The sequence below is a fragment of the Arachis ipaensis genome, chromosome B9, assembly GCF_059453495.1.
Source record: "Arachis ipaensis isolate K30076 ecotype BB chromosome B9, ASM5945349v1, whole genome shotgun sequence".
Classification (NCBI taxonomy): domain Eukaryota; kingdom Viridiplantae; phylum Streptophyta; class Magnoliopsida; order Fabales; family Fabaceae; genus Arachis; species Arachis ipaensis.
This window is the reverse complement of record NC_142444.1, coordinates 146854696-146882436: the sequence shown is the minus strand read 5'-3', so window position 1 is coordinate 146882436 and position 27741 is coordinate 146854696. Positions and strand designations below refer to the sequence as shown.

Here is a 27741-nt window from a genome sequence, read left to right as displayed (position 1 = left end):
ATTGAACATTAATAAATATTAAATTAAATAAGTTCTGACTGTTTTTAGTTAATTTCTTTTGGTTATCAAACATTTTTGTTCACCTAATAAGCTACATCAATATCCAAACCAATAAATATAATTCATGATAGAATAAAATAAAATGATGGAAATTATAATTGAAATTGAGAAAAAAAATATGTAACACCTTAACTTTTAGCACTTCATGATCGTACTAAAAGCTTAGGCGTTACTTACCTCTAAACCTTTTTATTTTATACTATCTTTATTTAATATTGAGCCTTCGCGAACACGAACGAGAATTTAGTCAAGAAATTGAAAGGTCTTTACTTTAAAACTCTTAATCACAAAAATATATATACTCACATAGCAATATATATATAGACTTATTCCAAGAATTTCAAATACAAGTCCTACTCCTCTAAAAAAATAAAAGACAATAAATGGCGAGAGGAAAGTCTAAGGCTAAACCAACTACAGAAAATACGGATACATAATTACATATAGCTCTGATGTTCAGTCGCGGCTCCACGCCAAGGATTTCTGAACCTGTTGCTGAAAGGAAAATCTGTAGAAGGGTGAGAATGTCGTCCTCGCATGTTTTCAGTAGGGAAAGTGAATGCCGTAAAAGTAATGAACAAAATGTGAATAATTGAATTTACTCGGTAAAACTATTCTTTTCTCAAGCCTTTGAAAATACATTCTAATTTTACTTTAGACAATTAATTGCTTTCATTAAAATTTCTGAACTTAAAACAAAACTCATTTACAACAATAATTCTTAAACACTTTAATACGCAAACTAATAGTACCAAAGATCCAATTGAACATACAAGCAATGCAGAATAAGACAACTAGCACAATCACAGAGAAAATACAACAATCAAAACACAACCAAATGCAAATACGCAAATAAATCATGCATGTCTGTCCTAAGCAGGAGATGAGCTCACGCGTCGGTTGTCTACTTGCAACCCAACGTTACTCGGGACGAACCCCGAATATGGTTTCTTTACCGTGTCAGTCAGGCACAAGTATCATCATGGATATGTCAGTTAGGATATCTTGGCATCACGGTAGAAACAGGCTATCAGTTAGGCGAACATTCCCACATTAGCAACCTTAGGCTATCAGTCAGGCGGGCACTTCCGCATTAGCACTTTTCATTCTTTTTCTCTTTATTATGCCTCCACATTACCAATTACATACACACACTTCCACATCACCTACATTATTAAACGTACCTCCGCATCACCGCTTAATTACACATACCTCCACATCACCAAATAATCAATCACTCTTACCTCCCCATCATCATATAGGTATACTTTCAGTCTTAGCATTAAAACCTTTAATTTTCATATACCCAAACTTCTTTAACGTTTAATTAAAGAAAAATTCAGTTTCTTAATAAAAGATCTCAAAACAAAATGCTTTTCCTCACAATTTAAAATCATAGCATAATTTATTATTTTCTTAACAAATCAAAAACAAATAATATAGTTTTTAAACTCAACTTTCTTTTAGATAAAGCTTTAAACAAGCCTCGGAGTTTTATAAAATTTCAGCAGTATTTCCTCTAAAATCCGGATTTTGCCATCCTTCAAGGGTCCCTTTCAAACCATTTTCAATTCTCGAAAATCACTTCCAATAAGTCAAATTTTTAATACAAAAACCCTTTTCTCAATTACGAGTAAATATGTAAACCAAATCTTTTTTTAACATAGAGTCATTTTTCAAAATAAACTTGTAAATCAGGTTTCCAAAATAAAATTACTTTTTTGTATATTTTTATAAAAATTTGGTCGAATCTCTCCTTAAAATAGACTTCACCACCCTCACGGCTCGCTTACTTCCATCATTCCTTAACTTATCTCAATCCAAACCAGTACTCAATTCTTACATCATTTTACCAAAGCATACACATAATTTTTTCACAGCCACAGTTTCGATAATTCTCAAACATTTAGAAAATCAAACACATATTCATCAAATTCAATTATTTTTACAATCACAAATCTAACACAAATTCGTTATTCAACCAATCCAGATAGTCATAAACTATTTGCAATTACTCATTAAGCTTTTGAGTATTCATGAATTAAAAATTTATAATTTTAAAAACAAAATCTCTACCTCCATACGAAATCAAAGTCAACGAAGATTTTGAAAAAACTTTTTGATCGAGCTGCTGAAGAAGAAAACGTCAGAAATTATTTGTGCCTCCTAAAATTCTAATTGGTCGAACTTAAGAGAAAGAAAAGCTATGGCATTGTCAACTTCTACTGGACAAAAGTAATACCAATATGTAAAAAAGTAGGATACGAACACTTTTATCAAATTAGATTTTTTATTGAAGTTACGAATCTCAAAAAATCAAAGTTAAAATCTTTGGTGAGGGTTACGGTTCCATGGAAGCTCAAATTCTCTCTCTCGGTCTTTCTTTCTTTTTCTTGCCCATGACATGACATGAATAAATTGAAAGGATGAATGTTATGATTGATGGGGATTTGTGGTGTAAATTTTATTAGGTGGCATAGCCAATTAATGAAAGAAAGCAGGTGTCATGCTTTTATTTATATATATATATATATATATACTAAGTCACGTTTCCTAATTTCCTTTTCCTTTTGTGCATGATTCGATGGTGATGATGATGAATAATTTAGAAATGACCAATTAATGTAATGAATGCTCATGTGTATATATATATAAACCACATTTAATTTTCTTTTCTCTTTGTTCCATTCAATGGTTTCGGCTAATTGCTTGAAACCAAGAAATAATAATAATAAAAATAATAATAACAATAATAATTTTTTTTATATTAGTTATATATATTTTTTGAAACATCTCATTGTAATAAAAATGGTTTAAAATTTTTATAAATTTTAAATTTAAAGTATCATAAAATTTAATTTAATTATTTTTAGAAAAATAACTTTTATTAAGTAAAATTATTAACAAATATAATAAATCGTAAATCACTCATTATTTAAATTTTAAAAACTCGAGTTGTTATATTCTACCCATCTTACAAAAATTTTTGCTCTCGAAAATTGATATAAAATGAAAAAGACTCTTATCAACTCCATTTTAAGAAATACCAAAGAAATGAAATAGAAAGGTTTTGCGTGTTCAGTTTTTCAAATGTAAAAGAAATTATATCTTATGAAGGTAACAGAAAAAGTACTATGTTAAAGAGATTTTAGAAAGATGCTTAAAATTAGACTCTAACAAAGATGCACAAAACAATGATAGGTAAATAGCGATAATGGTGAATGATCCAAAAGATCCAAGCAATGCATAGGAACATAGTCAATCAAGGATATGCATTGGCGATAAGATATGGTTAGAATATAAATCAATCATATCCCAAGAAGGAAGTTCGAAACAAAGAATTTTACAGCAAACAATCAAGGAAGAGATCCACATTAGCACGAATAAGGGTTATACTTCGAAACCAAGCTATCTTCATAACCTCTAACGTCCCCAAACCCCGTATTTCGCATTATTTATTATTCCTATTTCGTCCATGACAACCCATTAGTGTTCCCATATACATAAATCATTAGTATTAAGTTGGCCAGACCTAATACTATGAGGAATGCAACGGTAAGCTAACAGTGCTAATCAACGGTCAATCATGCATATAAAATCTAAACTCTTGCCATTAAGACAAGTCCTATCGCATGATAGACACTCAGAATATGCAGTGAAGCATAGTCAGTCCATTCCCAAGGCTCTAACAGGAACGAACTGCTCTGGTACCATAATGTAACACCCTAACTTTTAGCACCTCATGATCATACTAAAAGCTTAGGCGTTACTTACCTCTAAACCTTTTTATTTTATACTATCCTTATTTAATATTGAGCCTTCACAAATACGAACCGAAATTTTAGTCAAGAAATCGAAAGGTCTTTACTTTAAAACTCTTAATCACAAAAATATATATACTCACATAGCAATATATACATAGACTTATTCCAAGATTCTCAAATACAAGTCCTACCCCTCTAAAAAAAATCAAAGGCAATAAATGGCGAGGGAAAAGTCTAAGGCTAAACCAACTACAGAAAATACGGAGTACATATTTACATATATATAGCTCCGATGTTCAGTCGCAGCTCCATGCCAAGGATTCCTGAACCTATTGCTGAAAGAAAAATCTCTAGTGGGGTGAGAACGTCGTCCTCGCATGTTCTCAATAGGAAAAGTGAATGCCGTAAAAGTAATGAACAAAATGCGAATAATTGACTTTAATTGGTAAAACTATTCTTTTCTCAAGCCTTTGAAAATACATTCTAATTTTACTTTAGACAATTAATTGCTTTCATTAAAATTTCTGAACTTAGAACAAAACTCATTTACAACAATAATTCTTAAACACTTTAATACGTAAACTAGTAGTACCAAAGATCCAATTGAACACACAAGCAAGGAAGAATAAGACAACTAGCACATTCACAGAGAAAATACAACAAGCAAAATACAACCAAATACAAATACGCAAATAATATGATGCATGTCTGTCCTAAGCAGGACATGAGCTCATGCGTCGGTTGTTTACTGATAAACCACTATTTTATGGTTTATCTTGTGATTAATTGAGTGGTTTCATCAGGTCTTTACCTACTTATTCATATCATTTGCATGATTTTACAATCCCTTCCTAGTTTTGTTTTATGGTTGAAAACTTGCTTCCTAGAGATCTTTAATTAGTATATTTTAATTCTCCTTTATACCATTCGATGCCGTGATCCGTGTGTTAAGTGTTTCAGGCTTTATAGGGCAGGAATGACTTAGAGAATGGAGAGGAAGCTTGCAAAAAAATGGAAGGAGCACAAGAAACTAAGGAGATAACTAGCGAGCATCGACGCGCACGCATGGCTCACGCGAGCGCGCGATATGGAGAAATTTGCAGTGATGTGTGCGCGTGCCTGACGCATACGCGTGGATTGGAGTTTTGCAAGATGACGCGTGTGCGTGCCTGACGCGTACGCGTGACGTGCGCGATCTGCAGAAATAACAGAAAATACTGGGGGCGATTTTGGGCCGAGTTTTGACCCAGTTTTTGGCCCAAAAACACAGACTAGAGCCAGAGAACCTGCAGAGACTCAACAGACATTCTCATTAGCACAGTTTTAGGTTTTTAGATCTGAATCTAGAGAGAAAATCACTCTTCCTCTAGGTTTTCTTTACATTCATAGATTATTAGTTTTATGCTTTTGCTTTTGGATATTGAAGAGTCATCACCTCCGTTGAAGATACTATTCTAGTTTGTTTTCTTACTCCTTTAATTATTCCATATTCTTAATTCTTGTTTAAAGTTACTATTGGATTATTTTCATGGATTGTTAATACAAATGATTACTTTTACTTTTAATTAATTTTGAATCACTATTTTATTTAAATTATCATGTCTCTTTTCTATTCCAAACTCCCAATAACAAAGATGGTATCCATGTCAATAGAGTAGATTTCCTACTTGACATGGGGGTTGATTAAGAGGAGACACTTGAGTTGGAATGCTCAAGTGGTTAGTTAAATTGGAAGTTGTTGGCTAATTCTGTATTTACTAACGCTAGACCTTTCCAAGGGAGAGGACTAGGATTTGCGAATAAGGGTTAGCTCAATCACTTGACTTTCCTTTATTTATTAAGGGTTAACTAAGTGAAAATAACAACCTCTTTATACTACACTTGAGAGAATTCTAACAAGGATAGAACTTCCAATTAATCATTTTCGCAGTCAAGACTTTTTATTTTGAATAATATAAATTCCTTTTAATTTTCATTGTACTTAATTACAATTGTTTATTTTCTATTATTCAACTCTCAAAATTCTTGGAAAACTTCTGATTAATAACTTAACACCCTTTCTAGCAACTCGTTGGGAGACGACCTGGGACTCATACTCCCAGTATTTTTATTCTAAACTTTTGTGACAACCTTTCTAAATTGATGAGGCAGATTTTTGCTGGTTAAGAGCTATACTCGCAACGCTGTTCTTATATTATAATCTCTTAATTGGTCTAATTTCTGCCACGCATCAATTTTTGGCGTCGTTGCCGGGGAGTTGCAATTGTGTGCTGAATTATTAATTAGTGTACATATTTCTATTTTATTTGCGTATTTTATTTTATTTTATTACCATGAGCTGTATGTTTCTTTCATTGAATGACGCGTTCACTGCCTGATCCGAGCTTAGCTGCATTTGATCCTGAAATTGAAAGAACTCTTTCACGTATTAGGCGAGCTTGGCGCAGGTTAGCCTCTGAGGGTGGTGAAGTGATTGTTATCGATTCACTAGTCTCATCTGAGGGCGAATCTGAACTGCCATCTGAGGAAGAAACAAGCTCCTTTACTACTGATTCAGTTGATTCACGTGTAGATAACATGGCAGCACCTAGGAGGATTACTCTCCAGGAAGCTGGAGCTCCAGATTTTACACTGCAGCCGTATCAAGTGCATCATCCAACTCTAGCTACAGATTTTGAGTTGAAGACTGCACTAATCAACATGATGCCCAAGTTTCATGGCTTACTTGCTCAGGAGCCTATCAAGTACCTAAGGGATTTTCAGACAGCCTGTTCTACTGTAAGGCGTCATGGTGCAAATAAAACTTCTATTCTGTTAACCGCCTTCCCATTTTCTCTTGAGGGAAAGGCGAGGGAGTGGTACTACTCCCAACCTGAAGCAACTGTCGCCAACTGGGATACGCTCAGGAGAGAATTCCTGAAAAAATACTTTCCAGCTGAAGTCACAGATAGATTGAGGAAAGAGATGTCCTGTATTGTTCAGGGTGAATCGGAGACTTTCTATGAGTACTGGGAGCGCTTTAAGAACTTTCTGGACGCATGCCCCCATCACATGATTGACAGGTTAGTGTTGATCAGCTACTTCACTCGAGGCATGAAGCATCGGGATAAAACTACACTGGATGGTGCTAGTAATGGTTCTCTGAAAAAGTACAAGACCGCAGATGAAGCATGGCAACTGATCAGTGACTTAGCTGAGTCCACTAGAAATCACAGGCACAGGAACAGCCACTCAAAGACTGTTGCAGAGGTTTCCTCTAGCAGTGAGACTACTGCTCTTACACAGAGTATACGTAAAATGACCAACCTACTGAAGCAGATGCAGTTGAATCAACAACAAACTCAGCCTTCCCCACCACAACAAAGCCAACAGTTAGTTCCTCAAAGAGTATGCAGAATCTGTGCTGATTATAGTCATTATACTAATGAATACCCGCAGCTCCAACAAGAAGACAACACTGTGGCAGCTACTCATAACTTTTATGACCGCCCGAATCAATGATACAATCAACAAGGCGGGAACTACAACCAAGGTGGAAACTATAACCAAGGATGGCAAGACAACTCCAACCAAGGTTGGAGAGATAATTCCAACCATGGCTGGAGGGACAACTATAACAGAGGAGGCAGAGACAACCAAGGAAATCAGAGGTGGAATAACAACAACAGACAGCAAAATCAGAACTAACCTTACAGAGCACCTCACCTGAGACAGTCACAAGGATCCCAGCACAACCAACAACAGGTCCCTCAAATTACTTATCCCCCTTCCTCATCAAATGACGAGATGCTTCGTTCTCTTGCACAAGGACAACAAGACATGCAGACTACACTAAACTCTACTCTAAATGGTCTGAATGCCACTTTACAAGCTCTCGTCTCCCGAATAGATTCTTTACCTGCTTCCACCAACCAGCCTTCAAGCTCCAGTGAAATTCCTTCTCAAACCTTACCTAACCCCAAGGGTGGCATCAATACCATCACTCTAAGGTCCGGAATCACACTGCCAGAGAGGAATCAGGAGGAACCAAGCCCGCTAGAACACACCCCAGTTGAAGACATAGTTGAAGTGGAAGATGCTGAAGAGGAAGAAGAAGTACAAGACAAGGTTGAAGAAGAAGTAGCTCAGCCAAGGAATGGAGCACCAAAGGATGCAGAGGCTGCAAGTGGCGCCATCCCTATCCCATTTCCACACCTTGCACGGAAGTCCAGAAAGCAGATGGAACTTGATCCCAAAATGGTAGAAATTTTCAAAAAGGTTGAGGTAACTGTTCCTCTTTTTGATGTTATTCAACAAGTACCTAAATATGCAAAGTTTCTGAAAGATTTATGCATACATAAAGAAAAAATTAATGAATTAGAAACTATTCCTTTAGGTAGTTCTATATCTGCTTTAATGGGAGGTCCAGGTCCATGCATGGTTAACTGTACCATTGGAGGTGTAATATTTTCTGACTGCATGTGTGATTTAGGAGCGTGTGTTAGTATAATGCCATTGTCTATATATGATGCTTTGAGGCTTCCTCCCTTAAAAAGGTCGGCAGCTCATTTTGTATTAGCAGATAAAAGCATTATTACAGTAGTTGAAATTGCTGAAGATGTATTAGTGAGCATTAAGGGGCTCACATTTTCCATTGACTTCTATATCCTGGAAATGCCCCCTAATGACTCAAAAAGACCATCATCAATCCTGCTAGGAAGACCATTCCTGAAGACTTCGAAGTTCAAGCTGGATGCATTCTCAGGAACTTACTCCTTTGAGATAGATGGCAGAGCAGTGAGTTTCAGTTTAAATGAAGCTATGAAGCACCCTCCAGAAGATCATTCTATCTTCCAATGCGACATCATTGATGAAACTGTAGCTGAAGTTCACCAAGAAGAAGTAGAAGAGAAGCACATGGAGCAAGGTCCAAGTGTGGGGACACCCTCTGAACACAATGAGGACACTTTGCCATTATCATTAGCTCAAGATAATCCAGAACCTAGCCATGAGCAAAAATTGGTATTAAAGCCACTTCCTCCCCACCTCAAGTATGCTTACCTTGAGGATAATTAGAAATTCCCAGTTATCATTGCAAGGGAACTCACTTCCCAACAAGAGGAGCAACTGCTTAGTGTGCTGAGAAAACATAAGAAAGCAATTGGGTGGATCTTGGCGGATATAGTAGGCATCAACCCTCAAGTTTGTGAGCACAGAATATACTTAGAAGAGGGAGCAAGGCCTGTCTGTCAACCCCAAAGAAGATTGGTGCGTAGAAATCGTGATCGTTCCTTCCTTGGTAACGGCGCTAAAAACTAATTACGCACGTTCATAATCTTAGTTATTTGTCACAACTTCGCACAACTAACCAGCAAGTGCACTGGGTCGTCCAAGTAATAAACCTTACGTGAGTAAGGGTCGATCCCACGGAGATTGTTGACTTGAAGCAAGCTATGGTCACCTTGTAAATCTCAGTCAGGCGGATTCAAATGGTTATAGAGTTTTAATAATTAAAATATAAATAAAACATAAACTAGGATAGAGATACTTATGTAATTCATTGGTGAGAATTTCAGATAAGCGTATAGAGATGCTTTCGTTCCTCTGAACCTCTGCTTTCCTGCTGTCTTCATCCAATCATTCCTACTCCTTTCCATGGCAAGCTTTATGTAGGGCATCACCGTTGTCAATGGCTACATCCTATCCTCTCTGTGAAAATGGTCCAATGCGCTGTCACTGCATGGCTAATCATCTGTCGGTTCTCGATCATACTGGAATAGGATTTACTATCCTTTTGCATCTGTCACTATGCCCAGCACTCGCGAGTTTGAAGCTCGTCACAGCCATCCCTTCCCAGATCCTATTCGGAATACCACAGACAAGGTTTAGACTTTCCGGATCTCAGGAATGGCCATCCATGGGTTCTAACTTATACCACGAAGATTCTAATATCTCGGACTCGGTCCCCTATATTAGATATCTAAGAGATACTCATTCTAGCTTGTTTACATGTAGAACGGAAGTGTTTGTCAGGCACGCGTTCATAAGTGAGAATGATGATGAGCGTCACATAATCATCACATTCATCATGTTCTTGGGTGCGAATGGATATCTTAGAGAAGGAATAAGTTGAATTGAATAGAAAAACAATAGTACTTTGCATTAATTCATGAGGAACAGTAGAGCTCCACACCTTAATCTATGGTGTGTAGAAACTCTACCGTTTGAAAATACATAAGTGATAATAGGGTAGAATGGCCGAGTGGCCAGCCTCCCATGGAGGTCTAAAGATGAAACTAAAGATGTAAATACAATAGTAAAAAGTCCTATTTATACTAAACTAGTTACTAGGGTTTACAGAAATGAGTAAATGATGCTGAAATCTACTTCCGGGGTCCACTTGGTGTGTGCTTGAGTTGAGCATTGAGCTTTACACGTGTACAGGCTTCTCTTGGAGTTGAACGCCAATTTGTAACCTGTTTCTGGCGTTTAACTCCACTTTGCAACCTGTTTCTGGCGTTTAACTCCATAATACAGCCTAGAACTGGCATTGAACGCCAGTTTGCATCATCTAAACTAGGGCAAAATATGGACTATTATATATTTCTGAAAAGCCCTGGATGTCTACTTTCCAACTCAATTGAGAGCGCGCCATTTGGAGTTTTGTAGCTCCAGAAAATCTACTTTGAGTACAGAGAGGTCAGAATCCAACAACATCTGCAGTCCTTTTCAAGCCTGAATCAGATTTTTGCTCAGGTCCCTCAATTTCAGCCAGAAATTACCTGAAATCACAGAAAAACACACAAAATCATAGTAAAGTCCAGAAATGTGATTTTTATTTAAAAACTAATAAAAATATACTAAAAACTAACTAAATCATACTAAAAACTATGTAAAAACAATGCCAAAAAGCGTATAAATTATCCGCTCATCACAACACCAAACTTAAATTGTTGCTTGTCTCCAAGCAACTGAAAATCAAATAGGATAAAAAGAAGAGAATATACTATAAATTCCAAAATATCAATGAAACTTAGCTCCAATCAGATGAGCGGGACTTGTAGCTTTTTGCCTCTTGAATAGTTTTGGCATCTCACTTTATCCATTGAAGTTCAGAATGATTGGCATCTATAGGAACTCAGAGTTCAGATAGTGTTATTGATTCTCCTTGTTCAGTATGTTGATTCTTGAACACAGCTACTTTATGAGTCTTGGCCGTGGCCCTAAGCACTTTGTTTTCCAGTATTACCACCGGATACATAAATGCCACAGACATATAACTGGGTGAACCTTTTCAGATTGTGACTCAGCTTTGCTAAAGTCCCCAATTAGAGGTGTCCAGGGTTCTTAAGCACACTCTTCTTTTGCTTTGGACCTTGACTTTAACCGCTCAGTCTCAAGTTTTCACTTGACACCTTCACGCCACAAGCACATGGTTAGGGACAGCTTGGTTTAGCCGCTTATGCCAGGATTTTATTCCTTTAGGCCCTCCTATCCACTGATGCTCAAAGCCTTGGATCCTTTTTATTCACCCTTGCCTTTTGGTTTTAAGGGCTATTGGTTTTTTGCTCTTGCCTTTTGGTTTAAAGAGCTTTTGGCTTTTTCTGCTTGCTTTTTCTTTTTCTTTTTTTTTCGCTATATTTTTTTTTTCTGCAAGCTTCTGTATTCACTGCTTTTTCTTGCTTCAAAAATCATTTTTATGATTTTTCAGATTATCAAATAACATTTCTCCTTTTTCCTTATTCTTCAAGAGCTAACATATTTAACATTCATAAACATCAACTTCAAAAGACGTATGCACTGTTCAAGCATTCATTCAGAAAACAAAAAGTATTGTCACCACATCAAAATAATTAAACCAGTTTCAAGGATGAATTCAAAACCATGTACTTCTTATTCTTTTGTAATTAAAACAGTTTTCATTTAAGAGAGGTGATGGATTCATATTCATAACTTTAAGGCATAGACACTTAGACACTAATGATCATGTAATAAAACACAAACATAAATAAACATAAAGCTCAAAAATAAAAAAATAGGAAAATAAATAAACAAGAAGATTAAGGAATGAGTCCACCTTAGTGAGGGTGGCGTCTTCCTCTTCTTGAAGAACCAATGGTGCTCTTGAGCTCCTCTATGTCTCTTCCTTGTCTTTGTTGCTCCTCCCTCATAGCTCTTTGATCTTCTCTAATTTCATGGAGGATGATGGAGTGCTCTTGGTGCTCCACCCTTAGTTGTCCCATGTTTGAACTTAATTCTCCTAGGGAGGTGTTGATTTGCTCCCAATAATTCTGTGGAGGAAAGTGCATCCCTTGAGGCATCTCAGGGATTTCATGGTGAGGAATCTCCTCATGCTCATGTTGAGGTCCATGATCTCTTGTTTGCTCCATCCTTTTCTTAGTGATGGGCTTATCCTCTTCAATGAGGATGTCTCCCTCTATGTCAGTTCCAGCCGAATTGCAAAGGTGGCATATGAGGTGAGGAAAGGCTAACCTTGCCAAAGTGGAGGACTTGTCAGCCACCTTGTAGAGTTCTTGAGGTATAATCTCATGAACTTCGACCTCCTCTCCAATCATGATACTATGGATCATGATGGCCCGGTCTATAGTAACTTCAGACCGGTTGCTAGTAGGAATAATTGAGTGTTGAATGAACTCTAGCCATCCCCTAGCCAATGGTTTGAGGTCATGCCTTCTTAGTTAAACCGGCTTGCCTCTTGAGTCAATTTTCCATTGAGCTCCTTCCTCACATATGTCTATGAGGACTTGGTCTAACCTTTGATCAAAGTTGACCCTTCTTGTGTAGGGGCGTGCGTTCTCTTCCATCATTGGCAAGTTGAATCCCAGCCTTACATTTTTCGGACTGAAATCTAAGTATTTTTCCCGAACTATGGTAAGCCAATGCTTTGGATTCGGGTGCACACTTTGATCATGGTTCCTAGTAATCCATGCGTTTGCATAGAACTCTTGAACCATTAGGATCCCGACTTGTTGAATGGGGTTGGTGAGAACTTCCCAACCTCTTCTTTGGATCTCAAGTCGGATCTCCGGATACTCTTTCTTTTTGAGCTTGAAAGGAACCTTAGGGATCACTTTCTTCTTGGCAATAACTTCATAGAAGTGGTCTTGATGAACATTTGAGATGAATCTCTCCATCTTCCATGGCTCAGAGGTGGAAACAATTGCCTTCCCTTTCCTCTTTCTTGAGGTTTCTCTAGCCTTAGGTGCCATTGATGGTTATGGAAAAACAAAAAGCTATGCTTTTACCACACCAAACTTAAAATGTTTGCTCGTCCCCGAGCAAAAGAAGAAAGAAAGAAGTAGAAGTAGAAGAAGAAGAGAAATGGAGGAGAGGGAGAGAAAGGTGGTTTCGGTCAAGGGGAAGAAGAGAGGGTTGTGTTTGTGAAATAGAAGAAGGAATGAGGGATTTATATAGAAGTGGGGGAGGGTTAAGTTTCGGCCATTAGGGTTGGGTTTGGGAGAGAAAATATTTTGAATTTGAAGGTAGGTAGGGTTTATGGGGAAGAGAAGATGGATGTGAGTGGTGAAGAGGTGATGGGGAAGAGTGATTGAGTTGATTGGTGAAGGGTATTTGGGGAAGAGAGTCATGAAAAGGTGTGAAGAGAGAGAAGAAGGGTAGGTGGGGATCCTGTGGGGTCCACAGATCCTGAGGTGTCAAGGGTTTTTCATCCCTGCACCTTTTAGACGTGTAAAATGCCCTATACATGCAATCCTGGCGTTTAACGCCAGACTGCTGCCTGTTTCTGGCATTAAACGCCACTTCCATGCTCTGTTCTGGCGTTTAACGCCAGGTAGATGCTTGTTTCTGGCGTTAAACGCCAGCTTGGTGCCTGTTTCTGGCGTTTAAACGCCATACTGCTCTCCTCCAGGGTGTGCTGTTTCTTCTGCTATTTTTTATTTTGTTTTTGATTTTTCAGTAGTTTTTGTGACTTCACATGATCATCAACCTAAGGAAAACAGAAAATAACAATAGAAAATAAATAAATATAATTAGATAACTTTGGGTTGCCTCCCAACAAGCGCTTCTTTAATGTCAATAGCTTGACAGTGAGCTCTCATGGAGCCTCACAGATGTTCAGAGCAAGGTTGGAACCTCCCAACACCAAACTTAGAGTTTGAATGTGGGGGTTCAACACCAAACTTAGAGTTTGGTTATGGCCTCCCAACACCAAACTTAGAGTTTGACTTTGGGGGCTTTGGTTGACTCTGCAGTGAGAGAAGCTTTTCATGCTTCCTCTCCATGGTTACAGAAGGAGATCCTTGAGTTTTAAACACAAGATTGTCCTCATTCAGTTGAAGGATCAATTCTCCTCTGTCCACATCAATCACAGCTCTTGCTGTGGCTAGGAAGGGTCTTCCAAGGATGATGGATTCATCCTCATCCTTCCCAGTATCTAGGATTATAAAATCAGCAGGGATGTAAAGGCCTTCAACCTTTACTAGTACGTCCTCTACTTGTCCATAAGCCTATTTTCTTGAGTTGTCTGCCATCTCCAGTGAGATTCTGGCAGCTTGCACCTCAAAGATTCCCAGTTTCTCCATTACAGAGAGTGGCATGAGGTTTATCCCTGATCCAAGGTCACATAGAGCCTTCTCAAAGGTCATGGTGCCTATGGTACAAGGTATTAAGAACTTTCCAGGATCCTGTTTCTTCTGAGGCAATGTCAGTTGATCCAAATCACTCAGTTCATTGATGAGCAAGGGAGGTTTATCTTCCCAAGTCTCATTAAATAATTTGGCATTCAGCTTCATGATTGCACCAAGGTACTTAGCAACTTGCTCTTCAGTGACATCTTCATTCTCTTCAGAAGAAGAATACTCATCAGAGCTCATGAATGGCATAAGGAGGTTCAATGGAATCTCTATGGTCTTTAGATGAGCCTCAGATTCCTTTGGTTCCTCAGAGGAAAACTCCTTGTTGATCACTGGACGTCCCAGAAGGTCTTTCTCACTGGGATTCACGTCCTCTCCCTCCCTTGTAGGTTCGGCCATGATGGTTAAATCAATGGCCTTGCACTCTCTTTTTGGATTCTCTTATGTATTGCTTGGGAGAGTACTAGGAGGGATTTCAGTGTCTCTTTTACTCAGCTGGCCCACTTGTGCCTCCAAATTTCTAATGGATGACCTTGTTTCATTCATGAAACTTAGAGTGGCCTTAGATAGATCAGAGACTATGTTTGCTAAGCTAGATGGATCCTGCTCAGAACTCTCTGTCTTTTGCTGAGTGGATGATGAAAAAGGCTTGCTATTGCTAAACTTGTTTCTTCCACCATTGTTAAAGCCTTGTTGAGGCTTTTGTTGATCCTTCCATGAGAAATTTAGATGATTCCTCCATGAGGGATTATAGGTGTTTCCATAGGGTTCACCTATGTAATTCACCTCTGCTATTGCAGAGTTCTTAGGATCATAAGCTTTTTCTTCAGAAGATGCCTCTTTAGTACTGTTGGATGATTCCTTCAATCCATTCAGACTCTGAGAGATCATATTGACTTGCTGAGTCAATATTTTGTTCTGAGCCAATATGGCATTCAAAGTATCAATTTCAAGAACTCCCTTCCTCATAGGCATCCCATTATTCACAGGATTCCTTTCAGAAGTGTACATGAACTGGTTATTTGCAACCATGTCAATGAGTTCTTGAGCTTCTGCAGGCGTTTTCTTTAGTTGAATGGATCCACCTGCAGAATGGTCCAGTGACATCTTTGATAGCTCAGACAGACCATCATAGAATATATCCAGGATGGTCCATTCTAAAAGCATGTCAGAAGGATACTTTTTGGTCAGTTCCTTGTATCTCTCCCAAGCTTCATAGAGGGATTCACCTTCTTTCTGTTTGAAGGTTTGAACATACACTCTAAGCTTACTAAGCTTTTGAGGAGGAAAGAACTTGGCTAAGAAAACCGTGACCAGCTTATCCCAAGAGTTCAGGCTATCCTTAGGTTGAGAGTCCAACCATATTCTAGCTCTGTCTCTTACAGCAAATGGGAAAAGCATAAGCCTGTAGACCTCGGGATCAACCCCATTGGTCTTAACAGTATCACAGATCTACAAGAATTCAGTTAAGAACTGAAAAGGATCTTCAGATGGAAGTCTATGAAACTTGTAGTTTTGTTGCATCAGAGAAACTAATTGAGGTTTAAGCTCAAAGTTGTTTGCTCCAATGGCAGGAATTGAGATGCTTCTTCCATGTAAATTGGAATTTGGTGCAGTAAATTCACCAAGAATCTTCCTTGCATTGTTATTATTTTCGGTCATGTTTTCTTCTTTTTCAAAAATTTCTGTAAGATTTTCTCCAGAGAGTTGTGCTTTGGCTTCCCTTAGCTTCCTCTTTAGAGTCCTTTCAGGTTCAGGATCAGCTTCAACAAGAATGTTCTTATCCTTGTTCCTGCTTATATGAAAAAGAAGAAAATAGAAAAGAAAATATGGAATCCTCTATGTCACACTATAGAGATTCCTGTATGTGAGTAGAAGAGAAGAATAAAAGGAGGGGAAGAGAAAAACTCAAACACAGAGAGGAAGATGATGTTCGAATTTTGGGTGGAAGAGAAGTGTTAGTAAATGAATAAATAATTAGAAGGAGATGAGAGAGAGGGAATTTTGAAAATTAATTAAATTAAAAATAAAATTTAAAGTTAAATTTTGAAAATTAAAATTGAAATAAAATTAAATTAAAAATTAAAACAATTAGTTAAATAAAATAAAGGAATTTTGAAAAAGAGGGAAGAAATTTTCGAAAATTAGAGAGAGAATTAGTTAGGTAGTTTTGAAAAAGATATTATTGAAACAAAAAGATAAGATTGATGGAAAAAGATTTGAAAATTAATTTTGAAAAGATAAGAAGTTAGAAAAGATTTTGAAATTGATTTTGAAAAAGATGTGATTGAAACTTATTTTGAAAAAAAAAAGATTTGAAAAAGAAATTTAAAAAGATTTGATTTTAAAAATTAAAGTTGATTACTTGACTAACAAGAAACTAAAAAGATATGATTTAAAAATTAAAGATTGAACCTTTCTTAAGAGGCAAGTAACAAACTTTTAAAATTTTTGAATCAATCACATTAATTGTTAGCATTAACTTTGAAAATATGAAATAGAAAATAAGAAAAAGATTTTTGAAAATCAATTTGGAATTTTCGAAAATTTGAAAGAAAAATTGAAAAAGATTTGATTTTTGAAAAAGATAGAATTTTTAAATTCAAAATTTGATTTGACTCATAAGAAACAACTAGATTTTAAAAATTTTTGAAAAATTCAACTCAAATTTTTGAATTTTATGAGTGAAAAAGGGAAAGATATTTTTTTGATTTTTTGAATTTTTAATGATGAAAGAGAAAAACATCAAAAAGACTCAATGCATGAAAATTTTGGATCAAAACATGTGATGCATGCAAGAACACTATGAATGTTAAGATGAACACCAAGAACACTTTGAATGTCAAGATGAACATCAAGAACTTATTTTTGAAAAATTTTCAAGAAAAGAAAACATGCAAGACACCAAACTTAGAAATTTTTAATTTTTTAGACACTAACAAATTGAAAATGCATATGAAAAACAAGAAAAGACACAAAACAAGAAAATATGAAGATCAAACAAGAAGACTGGCTAAGAACGACTTGAAGATCATGAAGAATGCAATGCATGAAATTTTCAAAAATAATTTTTAGAAAATTAAAAAGATGCAATTGACACCAAACTTAAAACTTTACTCTAGACTCAAACAAGAAACACAAAATATTTTTGGTTTTATGATTTTATTAAATTTTTTTATTTTTCAAAAATTTATTTTAAGAAAAACGAAAACAAAGAAAAATTTTTGAAAACCAAATAAAAATTGAAACAAGAAGAAAATTACCTAATCTGAGCAACAAGATGAACCGTCAGTTGTCCAAACTCGAACAATCCCCGGCAACGGCGCCAAAACTTGATGCACAGAAATCGTGATCGTTCCTTCCTTGGTAATGGCGCTAAAAACTAATTACGCAAGTTCATAATCTTAGTTCTTTGTCACAACTTCGCACAACTAACTAGCAAGTGAACTAGGTCGTCCAAGTAATAAACCTTATGTGAGTAAGGGTCGATCCCACGGAGATTGTCGGCTTGAAGCAAGCTATGGTCACCTTGTAAATCTCAGTCAGGCGGATTCAAATGGTTATAGAGTTTTAATAATTAAAATATAAATAAAACATAAACTAGGATAGAGATACTTATGTAATTCATTGGTGAGAATTTCAGATAAACGTATAGAGATGCTTTCGTTCCTCTGAACCTCTGCTTTCCTGCTGTCTTCATCCAATCATTCCTACTCCTTTCCATGGCAAGCTTTATGTAGGGCATCACCGTTGTCAATGGCTACATCCCATCCTCTCTGTGAAAATGGTCCAATGCGCTGTCACTGCATGGCTAATCATCTGTCGGTTCTCGATCATACTGGAATAGGATTTACTATCCTTTTGCGTCTGTCACTACGCCCAGCACTCGTGAGTTTGAAGCTCGTCACAGCCATCCCTTCCCAGATCCTACTCGGAATACCACAGACAAGGTTTAGACTTTCCGGATCTCAGGAATGGCCATCCATGGGTTCTAACTTATACCACGAAGATTCTAATATCTCGGACTCGGTCCCCTGTATTAGATATCAAAGAGATACTCATTCTAGCTTGTTTACATGTAGAACGGAAGTGTTTGTCAGGCACGCGTTCATAAGTGAGAATGATGATGAGCGTCACATAATCATCACATTCATCATGTTCTTGGGTGCGAATGGATATCTTAGAGAAGGAATAAGTTGAATTGAATAGAAAAACAATAGTACTTTGTATTAATTCATGAGGAACAGCAGAGCTCCACACCTTAATCTATGGTGTGTAGAAACTCTACCGTTTGAAAATACATAAGTGATAATAGGGTAGAATGGCCGAGTGGCCAGCCTCCCATGGAGGTCTAAAGATGAAACTAAAGATGTAAATACAATAGTAAAAAGTCCTATTTATACTAAACTAGTTACTAGGGTTTACAGAAATGAGTAAATGATGCTGAAATCTACTTCCGGGGTCCACTTGGTGTGTGCTTGGGTTGAGCATTGAGCTTTACACGTGTACAGGCTTCTCTTGGAGTTGAACGCCAGTTTGTAACCTGTTTCTGGCGTTTAACTCCACTTTGCAACCTGTTTCTGGCGTTTAACTCCATAATGCAGCATGGAACTGGCGTTGAACGCCAGTTTGAATCATCTAAACTCGGGCAAAATATAGACTATTATATATTTCTGAAAAGCCCTGGATGTCTACTTTCCAACGCAATTGAGAGCGCGCCATTTGGAGTTCTGTAGCTCCAGAAAATCTATTTTGAGTGCAGAGAGGTCAGAATCCAACAACATCTGCAGTCCTTTTTCAGCCTGAATAAGATTTTTGCTCAGGTCCCTCAATTTCAGCCAGAAATTACCTGAAATCACAGAAAAACACACAAACTCATAGTAAAGTCCAGAAATGTGATTTTTATTTAAAAACTAATAAAAATATACTAAAAACTAACTAAATCATACTAAAAACTATGTAAAAACAATGCCAAAAAGCGTATAAATTATCCGCTCATCAAAGATTGAATCCCACCATCTTGGAAGTTGTCAAGAAAGAGGTGACCAGGCTACTTGAAGTAGATATCATTTATTCCATCTCAGACAGCGAATAGGTTAGTCCAGTACAAGTGGTGCCCAAGAAGTCTGGAGTCACAACAGTAAAGAATGAATATGGAGAACTTCTGACTACTAGAGTGCAGAATTCATGGAGAGTTTGCATTGATTATATACGTCTCAACCAAGCTACTCGCAAGGATCACTACCCCTTGCCATTTATTGATCAGATGCTTGATCGCCTGTCAGGTAAATTCCATTACTGCTTTTTAGATGGTTATACAGGCTATTTCCAAATTCATATAGCTCCTGAAGATCAGGAGAAGACTACTTTTACATGTCCCTTTGGAACGTATGCATATAAGAGGATGCCTTTTGGCTTATGTAATGCACCGGCTACTTTCCAAAGATGCATGATGAGTATCTTTTCAGATCTTATTGAGAACTGTATGGAAGTATTCATGGATGATTTTAGCGTTTATGGTGATTCCTTTAACCTTTGCTTGGATAGTTTAGCTAGAGTATTAGACAGGTGTGTTAGTTCAAACCTTGTATTGAATTTTGAAAAATGTCACTTTATGGTAAAACAAGGGATTGTTCTAGGACATGTTGTTTCTGGTACTGGTATTTCTGTAGATCCAGCAAAGGTAGATGTCATTTCTAGTTTACCTTACCCCTCCTCTGTGAGGGAAGTCTGTTCGTTCCTTGGCCATGCAGGTTTCTACAGGAGATTCGTTAAGGACTTCAGTAAGGTAGCATTACCTTTATCCAGACTGCTGCAGAAAGATATTGAGTTCGAGTTCAGTGAGGATTGCATGCAAGCGTTTGAGAAGCTGAAGATCGCCCTGACTCATGCTCCGATTGTGAGAGGACCAGATTGGAGCCAGCCTTTTGAGATTATGTGTGATGCCTCCTACCATGCGGTAGGAGCGGCGCTGGCTCAGCGTGAAGGTAAGGATCCTTTCGTAATTGCTTATGTGTCTAAGACCTTAGATGCTGCTCAGTCTAATTACACTACTACTGAAAAAGAGCTTCTGGCTATTGTTTTTGCTCTGGATAAATTCTGAGCCTATTTACTTGGTACTAAGGTAGTAGTGTACTCAGACCATGCAGCTCTAAAATATTTATTAGCTAAAAAAGAGTCTAAACTAAGGCTAATATGTTGGATACTACTGCTACAAGAATTTGATTTAGAAATTAAGGATAGGAGTGGTAACCAGAATTTAGTGGCAGACCACTTGAGTCGCCTTGAGCACATTAAGGATGACTCCACTCCTATTAATGATACTTTTCCATTTGATAGCTTGCATGCGGTATCTGAAATAGTTCCTTGGTATGCACCTGTAGCTAATTATCTAGTTAGCCATACTTTCCCTCCTAATTCTACTAAGCATCAAAGGGATAAGCTGAAAAGTGAGTCTAAATATTATATATGGGATGACCCATACTTATGGAGGTGTGGTGTTGACCAGGTAATTAGAAGGTGTGTGCCCCAATCAGAATTCCAGTCCATTTTAGAGGCCTGCCACTCTTCTGAGAGTGGAGGACATTTTGGCCCTCAAAGAATAGCTAGAAAAATCTTAGACTGTGGATTCTGGTGGCCTACTCTTTTTAAAGATGCTGCTACCTTTTGTAAATCTTGTTTCCCATACCAAAGGTTTGGTAATATATCCAAGAGGGATGAGATACCTCAACAGATTATGCTTTTCTGTGAAATTTTTTATGTTTGGGGCATTGACTTCATGGGTCCATTTCCAAACTCTAGTGGTTACCTTTATATACTGTTAGCTATAGATTATGTTTCTAAATGGGTGGAAGCATTTCCTACCCATACTGATGATGCTAACACTATTATTTCCTTTGTTAGAAACCATATTATTTGTCGCTTTGGATCACCACGAGCAATCGTGAGTGATCAAGGCACTCACTTTTGTAACAGGAGATTAACAGCATTACTGAAGAAGCATGAGATAGTTCACAAAGTAGCAACAGCATACCATCTCCAGACAAATGGGCAAGCAGAAGTATCTAATAGAGAAATAAAGCGCATTCTAGAGAAGATAGTAAAGCCTCATAGGAAGGACTGGAGTGCCAGGCTACAAGATGCACTCTTGGCATATCGAACAGCATACAAGACACCCATTGGGATGAGCCCCTTCTGCTTAGTGTACGGAAAGGTTGCCACTTTCCAGTGGAGGTGGAACACAAGGATTTCTGGGCTGTGAGGGAGTGCAACATGAATTTTGAAGAAGCTGGTGCTGAAAGGAAGCTGCAACTAACAGAATTAGAGAACCTTCGCCTAGAAGCATATGACAACTCTAGGCGATACAAAGAGAAGATGAAGACTGTCCATGACAAGCACATAAAAAGGAGAGAATTCAGACCAGGGGAGTTAGTTCTTCTTTATAACCCCAGACTGAGACTCATGCCAACAAATATGGAGTTGTAATGATCATCTAGCTTTTGGTCCTGCTTAGCTGCTTCTTCAAAAGGAAATCTATCTTCAACAAAAGTTACATTTGGAGTTGTAATGATCTTCCCTTGTTGAGTGAGACATTTGTACCCTTTCTGAGTTGTACCATACCCAACAAATATGCACGGTGATGATCAGAAGTCTAACTTGTGCTTGTTGAAGGGTCTTAGATGAGGAAAACATAGACACCCAAACACTCTTAGGTTCTCATAGGAAGGTCTCTTTCCAAACAGTTTCTCTATTGGTGACTGTCCTTGTAAGACTGGTGTAGGTAACATTGATTAACTTGGCTATTGTTGTGAACGCTTCCCCTCAAAATTTTGTAGGCATTGAAGCTCCAGCCAGCAATGTTAGCCCCATTTCAACCACATGCCTATGTTTCCTTTCTGCTAAGCTATTTTGCTGGTGTACATGCGGACTAGAAAACCTGTGACAAATTCCTCTTTCCTGCAATATCTTTGACAAACCAACATATTCAACCGCATTGTCACTTTAAACCATCTTTAATTTTGTGTTTAGTTGCAATTCAATCATTTGGTGAAAGTGATTAAAGACTGATTTAAGCTGAACTCAAGATTTAAAAAGATATATCCAAGTGAACTTTGAGAAAGCATCAATAAAATTCACAAAATACTAGTTTCTATTATTGTCAGATATGGGTGTTGGGACCCAAATATCTATGTATACAAGTTCTAATGGTTTTGTGTATATTGTTTGTGAAACAGGAAAGGGTAATTGATGCGATTTACCAATACAACAGGCTGGACATTCTAGTTTATTAGCTGTAAAAGAAAGATTACAAGTATTGAGGACTTTTGACATGACACTTTTGCTTGGGTGTCCCAATCTGGCATGCCAAAGAAGGAGATTATTCAAGCTTTTAAGAGAAGAAACATAGGTTGCTGGTGTGTGTGCAGTGGTGAACTTGACAAACTTATACAATCCCCTATCAACACTCCCTTGAAGAACCACTTCCTTGTTTTCTTGAGATTTAATGCAACATTTATTAGCATGAAATTCAAAGAAAACTTTGTTATCACAGCAGAATTTATGCACACACATCAAGTTCTTAGTAATCTCAGGTACATCCAACAATTTTCTCATCGAGAACAACCTAGAGCTCAAATCAAACTTAAAACACAAATTACCAACAAAATTGATTTGCAAATCTGTTCTATTGCCTATCACAACTTGCTCATCTCCTCCATACTCCTCCTTTTCCATCTGTTCATCATGTGTCATGTGATGCGTAGCACCTGAATCAGGGTACCAATTTGGATCCTGAATGGTTGCTGGAGTTGCCAGTACATTGCTATAATTGGCTGTGGGCTGAGATATCTGATTATTGTATCCTCCTTCATTGTACCCTGCATCATATTGATCCTCACCATACCTATATCAACACGTTTTTGCTGTGTGGCCTATTTTGTCAAACACTTGACATTGTGGCTTGTCAAATTGACTATAGCTTATTTCTTGATTGTAGCCTCTTGAATCCCCATAGTTTCTTGAGTCACTGTAATTTTCTCTTCCATACTACCCTCTTCCATAGCCAGAGGTAGGATGACTTTGTGTTGTTCTGCCTCCATTGTATTGTTCTTGCATCATTCTGCCACCTTCATATGAGCCTCTGCCTCCTCTGTACGGGCGGCCACCTCTGCCTCAAAAACCACCTCTAAATCCACCTCTTGACTGCTGATTTTGTCTAGGTTGAAAGTGCTGAGCTTAATTGGCTTGAACAAAGGTTTTTGGTCTCCGAAATCTTGCTAATATGCTTTCATGTGCTAAAAGTAAGGCTTCTAACTCTCCTACTGTTATGCCTTGGTATCTTGCTGTGGTTAGGACAGAGGTTATCAACGAGGAGTATTCTTCAGTCAAACCGTTCAAGCGCATTCACATGGTCACTTTCTTTTATAGTCTCTCCTACGGAAGCTAAAGCATCTATGGTTCATTTTATAGACAACACATAATCTGTAACAGAAGCACCAATTTGAATAGTGATCAGCTGGTTTTTCAGCTGCATTACCTTTTCCTTGATCTGAGGGGAGAAGTGATCTTCCAATCTCTTTCAAACTTGACATATATAGGTGCATCCAACCATTCTTGTTGTGAACGGTTTGCTCATTGAAGCTAACAACTATGACTTGAGGAGTGCATCTTGCCTCGTCCATTTCTAAAACTCAGGGTTCACTGTACCAGCTCCACCGTTCTCTGACACTAGAAACTGCAAGGGATTTCTTCTCCTGTAATGTGATTCAACATGTCATTTCCTTCAATTGTTGATTTTACTTGATCTTTCCACCGTAGATATTTTTCCTCATCCAATTTCATCGAGATTAGAGTTGCTGTAAATCCTTGTGCCATTATGACTGAGCTTCAATTGAGTCAGATTTGCCTTCTTGCATTTTCTTACGGAAGCAGTGACACCGTAGCTCTGATACCATGAAAGGTATAAAGAACCTAGGTTGAAGATTAAAGAACTAAAGAAGAAGAAGATTAGAGAGAAGAGAGAGGAAAGAAGGGAATGTAGAATATGTGATTGTGTATTATAAAAAGTGATCACTGTAGCAGTAAGAATTGCTAATTATAGTTGTAATTTAAGAACCGGTCACTAGAAGGTTCCAGCACTAACCAATTCTCTAAATGGCTTAACTAACTAGTGCAGCTAACTAACTTAATTGGACCACAGGGTTAACTAAAGCAGAGTTCACTGGTTACATTCTAACTAACTCAGCTGAATGCAGTTACTTAACCTTTAGGCACACCTATCATGTTGTATTAGATATTAACACGTATCAAATAACTGATTTAATTGAAAATTTTGATTTATTTTTTTAAGGATAGTTATTAATTTTTTTATTTAACCGAACCAATATCTTCAACGATGACGCCTTCCAACCCTTCGCGTGTCACTCTCTTCCAACCACGACGACACCGCGACCTCCGTTTCCCTCCCTGCTGTGACTTCCCTTTTGCGTCGCTACCGCGAAGCGGTGTCTTCCCTCCGAAATTCTTCTCGAGCGTCCCCATGGTCAATTGTACCTTGTGTGCCGCCGTGTCCTCCCCAACTGTTCTCTCTGCGTCACTGTTCCCTTCCGCATCCAATTCTGATCGTTACGTCACGACGCACACGGCTCCAAGCAACAACTCTCCCCGTGATGCGTGCGGCTCTCCATGCAGCACCTCTCGCCGCGACGCTGGACGCTCGACGTTGAACGCGTGTTGCCACCCACTCTTGATGACAGATCTTATAGCCACGCGTGCCAGACCGGTGGCCATGACGCCTCCACCGCAAACGCCACAACGCCACACGCATTTGGAGTAGAAGAAGGTCGGGGATCACGCCACGGCGACGCGCCACACACTATCAAATGAGGCTAGCCACTTGTCTGCCACCAACGACGCCGTGCTCCGCACAGAGGACAACGAGGAAGGGCACCGTTGTTGTTGGAGTCGTCGTCGTGTTCTTTTTGGTTTTGAATTATTTTGTGGGAGTCACTCAGTCAAAACGTTCTTTTTATAAAAAAATATTAATTTGGTCCGTTTAAAATTTTATTCATCAATTTTTCGGCCAAATCGATTTGTCCAATCTACTTATGATAGAAATAATATTATTTAATTGATTACATATGTTAAATTTTAATTATTATAAAATATATTTAAAAAAAAACGTTTTATCCATTTTTATCTAAGTGATTCCCTTATTTTTTTACTAGTTTTGCAGTTTTTTTTCTCTAAGAATTTAGATGTTTTTTTTATATTTTAGAAGTGTCTTTTCTTTAGATTTTAAATGTTTTTTTAACAGTTTTATATATATTTTTTTATTTTTAAATTTTTTAAACATTTTTAGATGTCTTAATTTTTTATTTTTTAAAATAATTTAAAATAATTTAAAATACCTTTTAAATAAATTTTAGATATTTTTTTATTACATTTTAAATATTTTTTATTAGATTTTGAATATTATTTTTATAATATATTGAATATTTATTTTTATTTAATTTGAAATATTTTTAAAATTTTAATTTTTTTATTTAATTTCAAGTATTTTTTATATAATAAATTAAATTCATGTTCTTTAAAAAAAAAATTACTAATTAGCTACCATTAAATGCACCTAGTTATGTAACAAAGTTGCTATTTAAATAAGGTTTAATTATTCTGGTATTCTTTATAGTTTCGTAAAATTTTTAATTAGTTTTCTATATTTTTTTTTCTTTTAATTGAATCTTTGTACCAAAATTCTTTTTAATTGGTCTCTACATTTTTTTTTATTTAGGTTCCTATATCAATTTTTTTTTATTTAAATTTCTATAAAATTAAGCCAATTACTACTAAGAGGAACTTAATTAAAAAAAAAATATTTGGTGAAAAGTTCAATTAAAAAAAAAAACTATAAAAACCTAATTAAAAATTTCACGCAAGTATAGGACCAAGTGTAATTAAACCTTTAAATAATCAACTATCCAACCACAAGTTGATTAGTGAAAGAGAAAGTATACATGGAACCGTACACGCAGTCACCCACAGACACAGTCGATACTGATACACACATATGGTCTGTTTCTTTATTTAAAAGTACTAGTTAGCGTAGACCAAATCATGCGGTTGCAATATCCATTGTTTTTCCATTGCTGCTGATGCTTGTTGTTGTCTTCAAGGTTGAAATGAAAGACCATGAACGGATGAGATGAATCTGACGACCGCCAACCGACGAAGCAGATGAAAACCCGAACTTGACCTTTTCCGGAAGCTTCGCCTTCAAATCAACAACATCAGCGATGGTATTAATATCGCCACTCTCATTGATCACAGCAACACTCAATGTCTTTGATGGAGAGTCATAGATCACAGTCACTTTCACCACCGACCCACTCACTCTTTTCCATTCCACAGTCTTGGACGAAACCAGAGTGTTTACATCGATTCCAACGTGTTGATAGGGTGGATCCTTGAACTCAGAGTTGGAGTAGGAATCAAATTCTACACCAACAAATTGACCGACGCCGTTAGAGCTTGCAACCCCTAAGGTGCCGCCAACTCCGCCGGACGGAATCTGCGTATCTTCCGGTGCGACGAAGAAAATAATACCGTCGGCCGCATTATAACCTTCCACATCCGTCAGCTGGAAAGAGAACGAGGTGACGAAGCTGGCAACATTGCCGGTGGCTTTGTCCCAAAGGCGCACCGGCGTGCTATACAGGACACGCCCGGCGCTATAGGAACTTTTGAGGTTGGTGAGTTGTACATTGCCGTCGGAATGAACGGTGGCGTCGCCTTGGAGATTTATTGCGGGGTTACCTTGGGCGAAAGAGTTGAAGTTGAAGGAAACTGTTTCAGTTTCGGATGCTGAGTTCACCTTCTTACTTGTTACTACAAGCAAGAGGAAGAAAGTAAGAAGAGCATAAAATGGTTTCATGGTGGGAGAGAGTTATTTGAGTGAGGATTTTCAATATTAAGTACTAGTGGTTTCGAATGGTTTTGATGATTGCCAGTGGGGGAAGTTCATGTATTTATACACCCACCAGAGGGAGAAAATGGCACCAAAATCAAACTAATCTTAATCTAAATATTATATATATATAAAAAAGATTATATCCTTTTCGTATGAGAGGTATATGATAAAATTAACAATTATTTAATTTTAAATGTTCACTCAACTTATTCACTAATATAAAATATATTAAATATGAATTAAATTTTAGGCTAAATAATTTAGGTATCGAGTAAAAAGAGGTATTTTGGCTGAAAATAGAAAAATTTAGTGTATTTACACATGGATAGACATGTCAGATGACAGACCCAGCACGTAGGGG

The 27741-nt window shown here is 37.3% G+C and overlaps 1 protein-coding gene and 2 non-coding genes across 3 annotated transcripts; 1 reads left to right on the top strand and 2 right to left on the bottom strand.

Moving 5' to 3' along the window:
• Positions 1-6773: 6773 nt before the first annotated feature.
• Positions 6774-6877, bottom strand: LOC148546711 (small nucleolar RNA R71). Its single transcript, XR_015900429.1, has one exon. It is a non-coding gene; the product is annotated as a small nucleolar RNA R71 (small nucleolar RNA).
• An 8700-nt stretch (positions 6878-15577) lies between these two features.
• LOC148546710 (small nucleolar RNA R71) lies at positions 15578-15685 on the top strand. Its single transcript, XR_015900325.1, has one exon. It is a non-coding gene; the product is annotated as a small nucleolar RNA R71 (small nucleolar RNA).
• Positions 15686-26377: 10692 nt separating this feature from the next.
• Positions 26378-27468, bottom strand: LOC107618148 (galactose-binding lectin). The gene has a single exon (XM_016320106.3). It carries the CDS (start codon positions 27342-27344, stop codon positions 26526-26528), a length of 819 nt encoding a protein of 272 aa, XP_016175592.1. The 5' UTR covers positions 27345-27468; the 3' UTR covers positions 26378-26525.
• Between the last annotated feature and the right edge of the window lie 273 nt (positions 27469-27741).

What these genes read in the sequence shown, in the direction of transcription:
- LOC107618148 (XM_016320106.3), bottom strand. Translation starts at nt 27,344, where the DNA reads ATGAAACCATTTTATGCTCTTCTTACTTTCTTCCTCTTGCTTGTAGTA.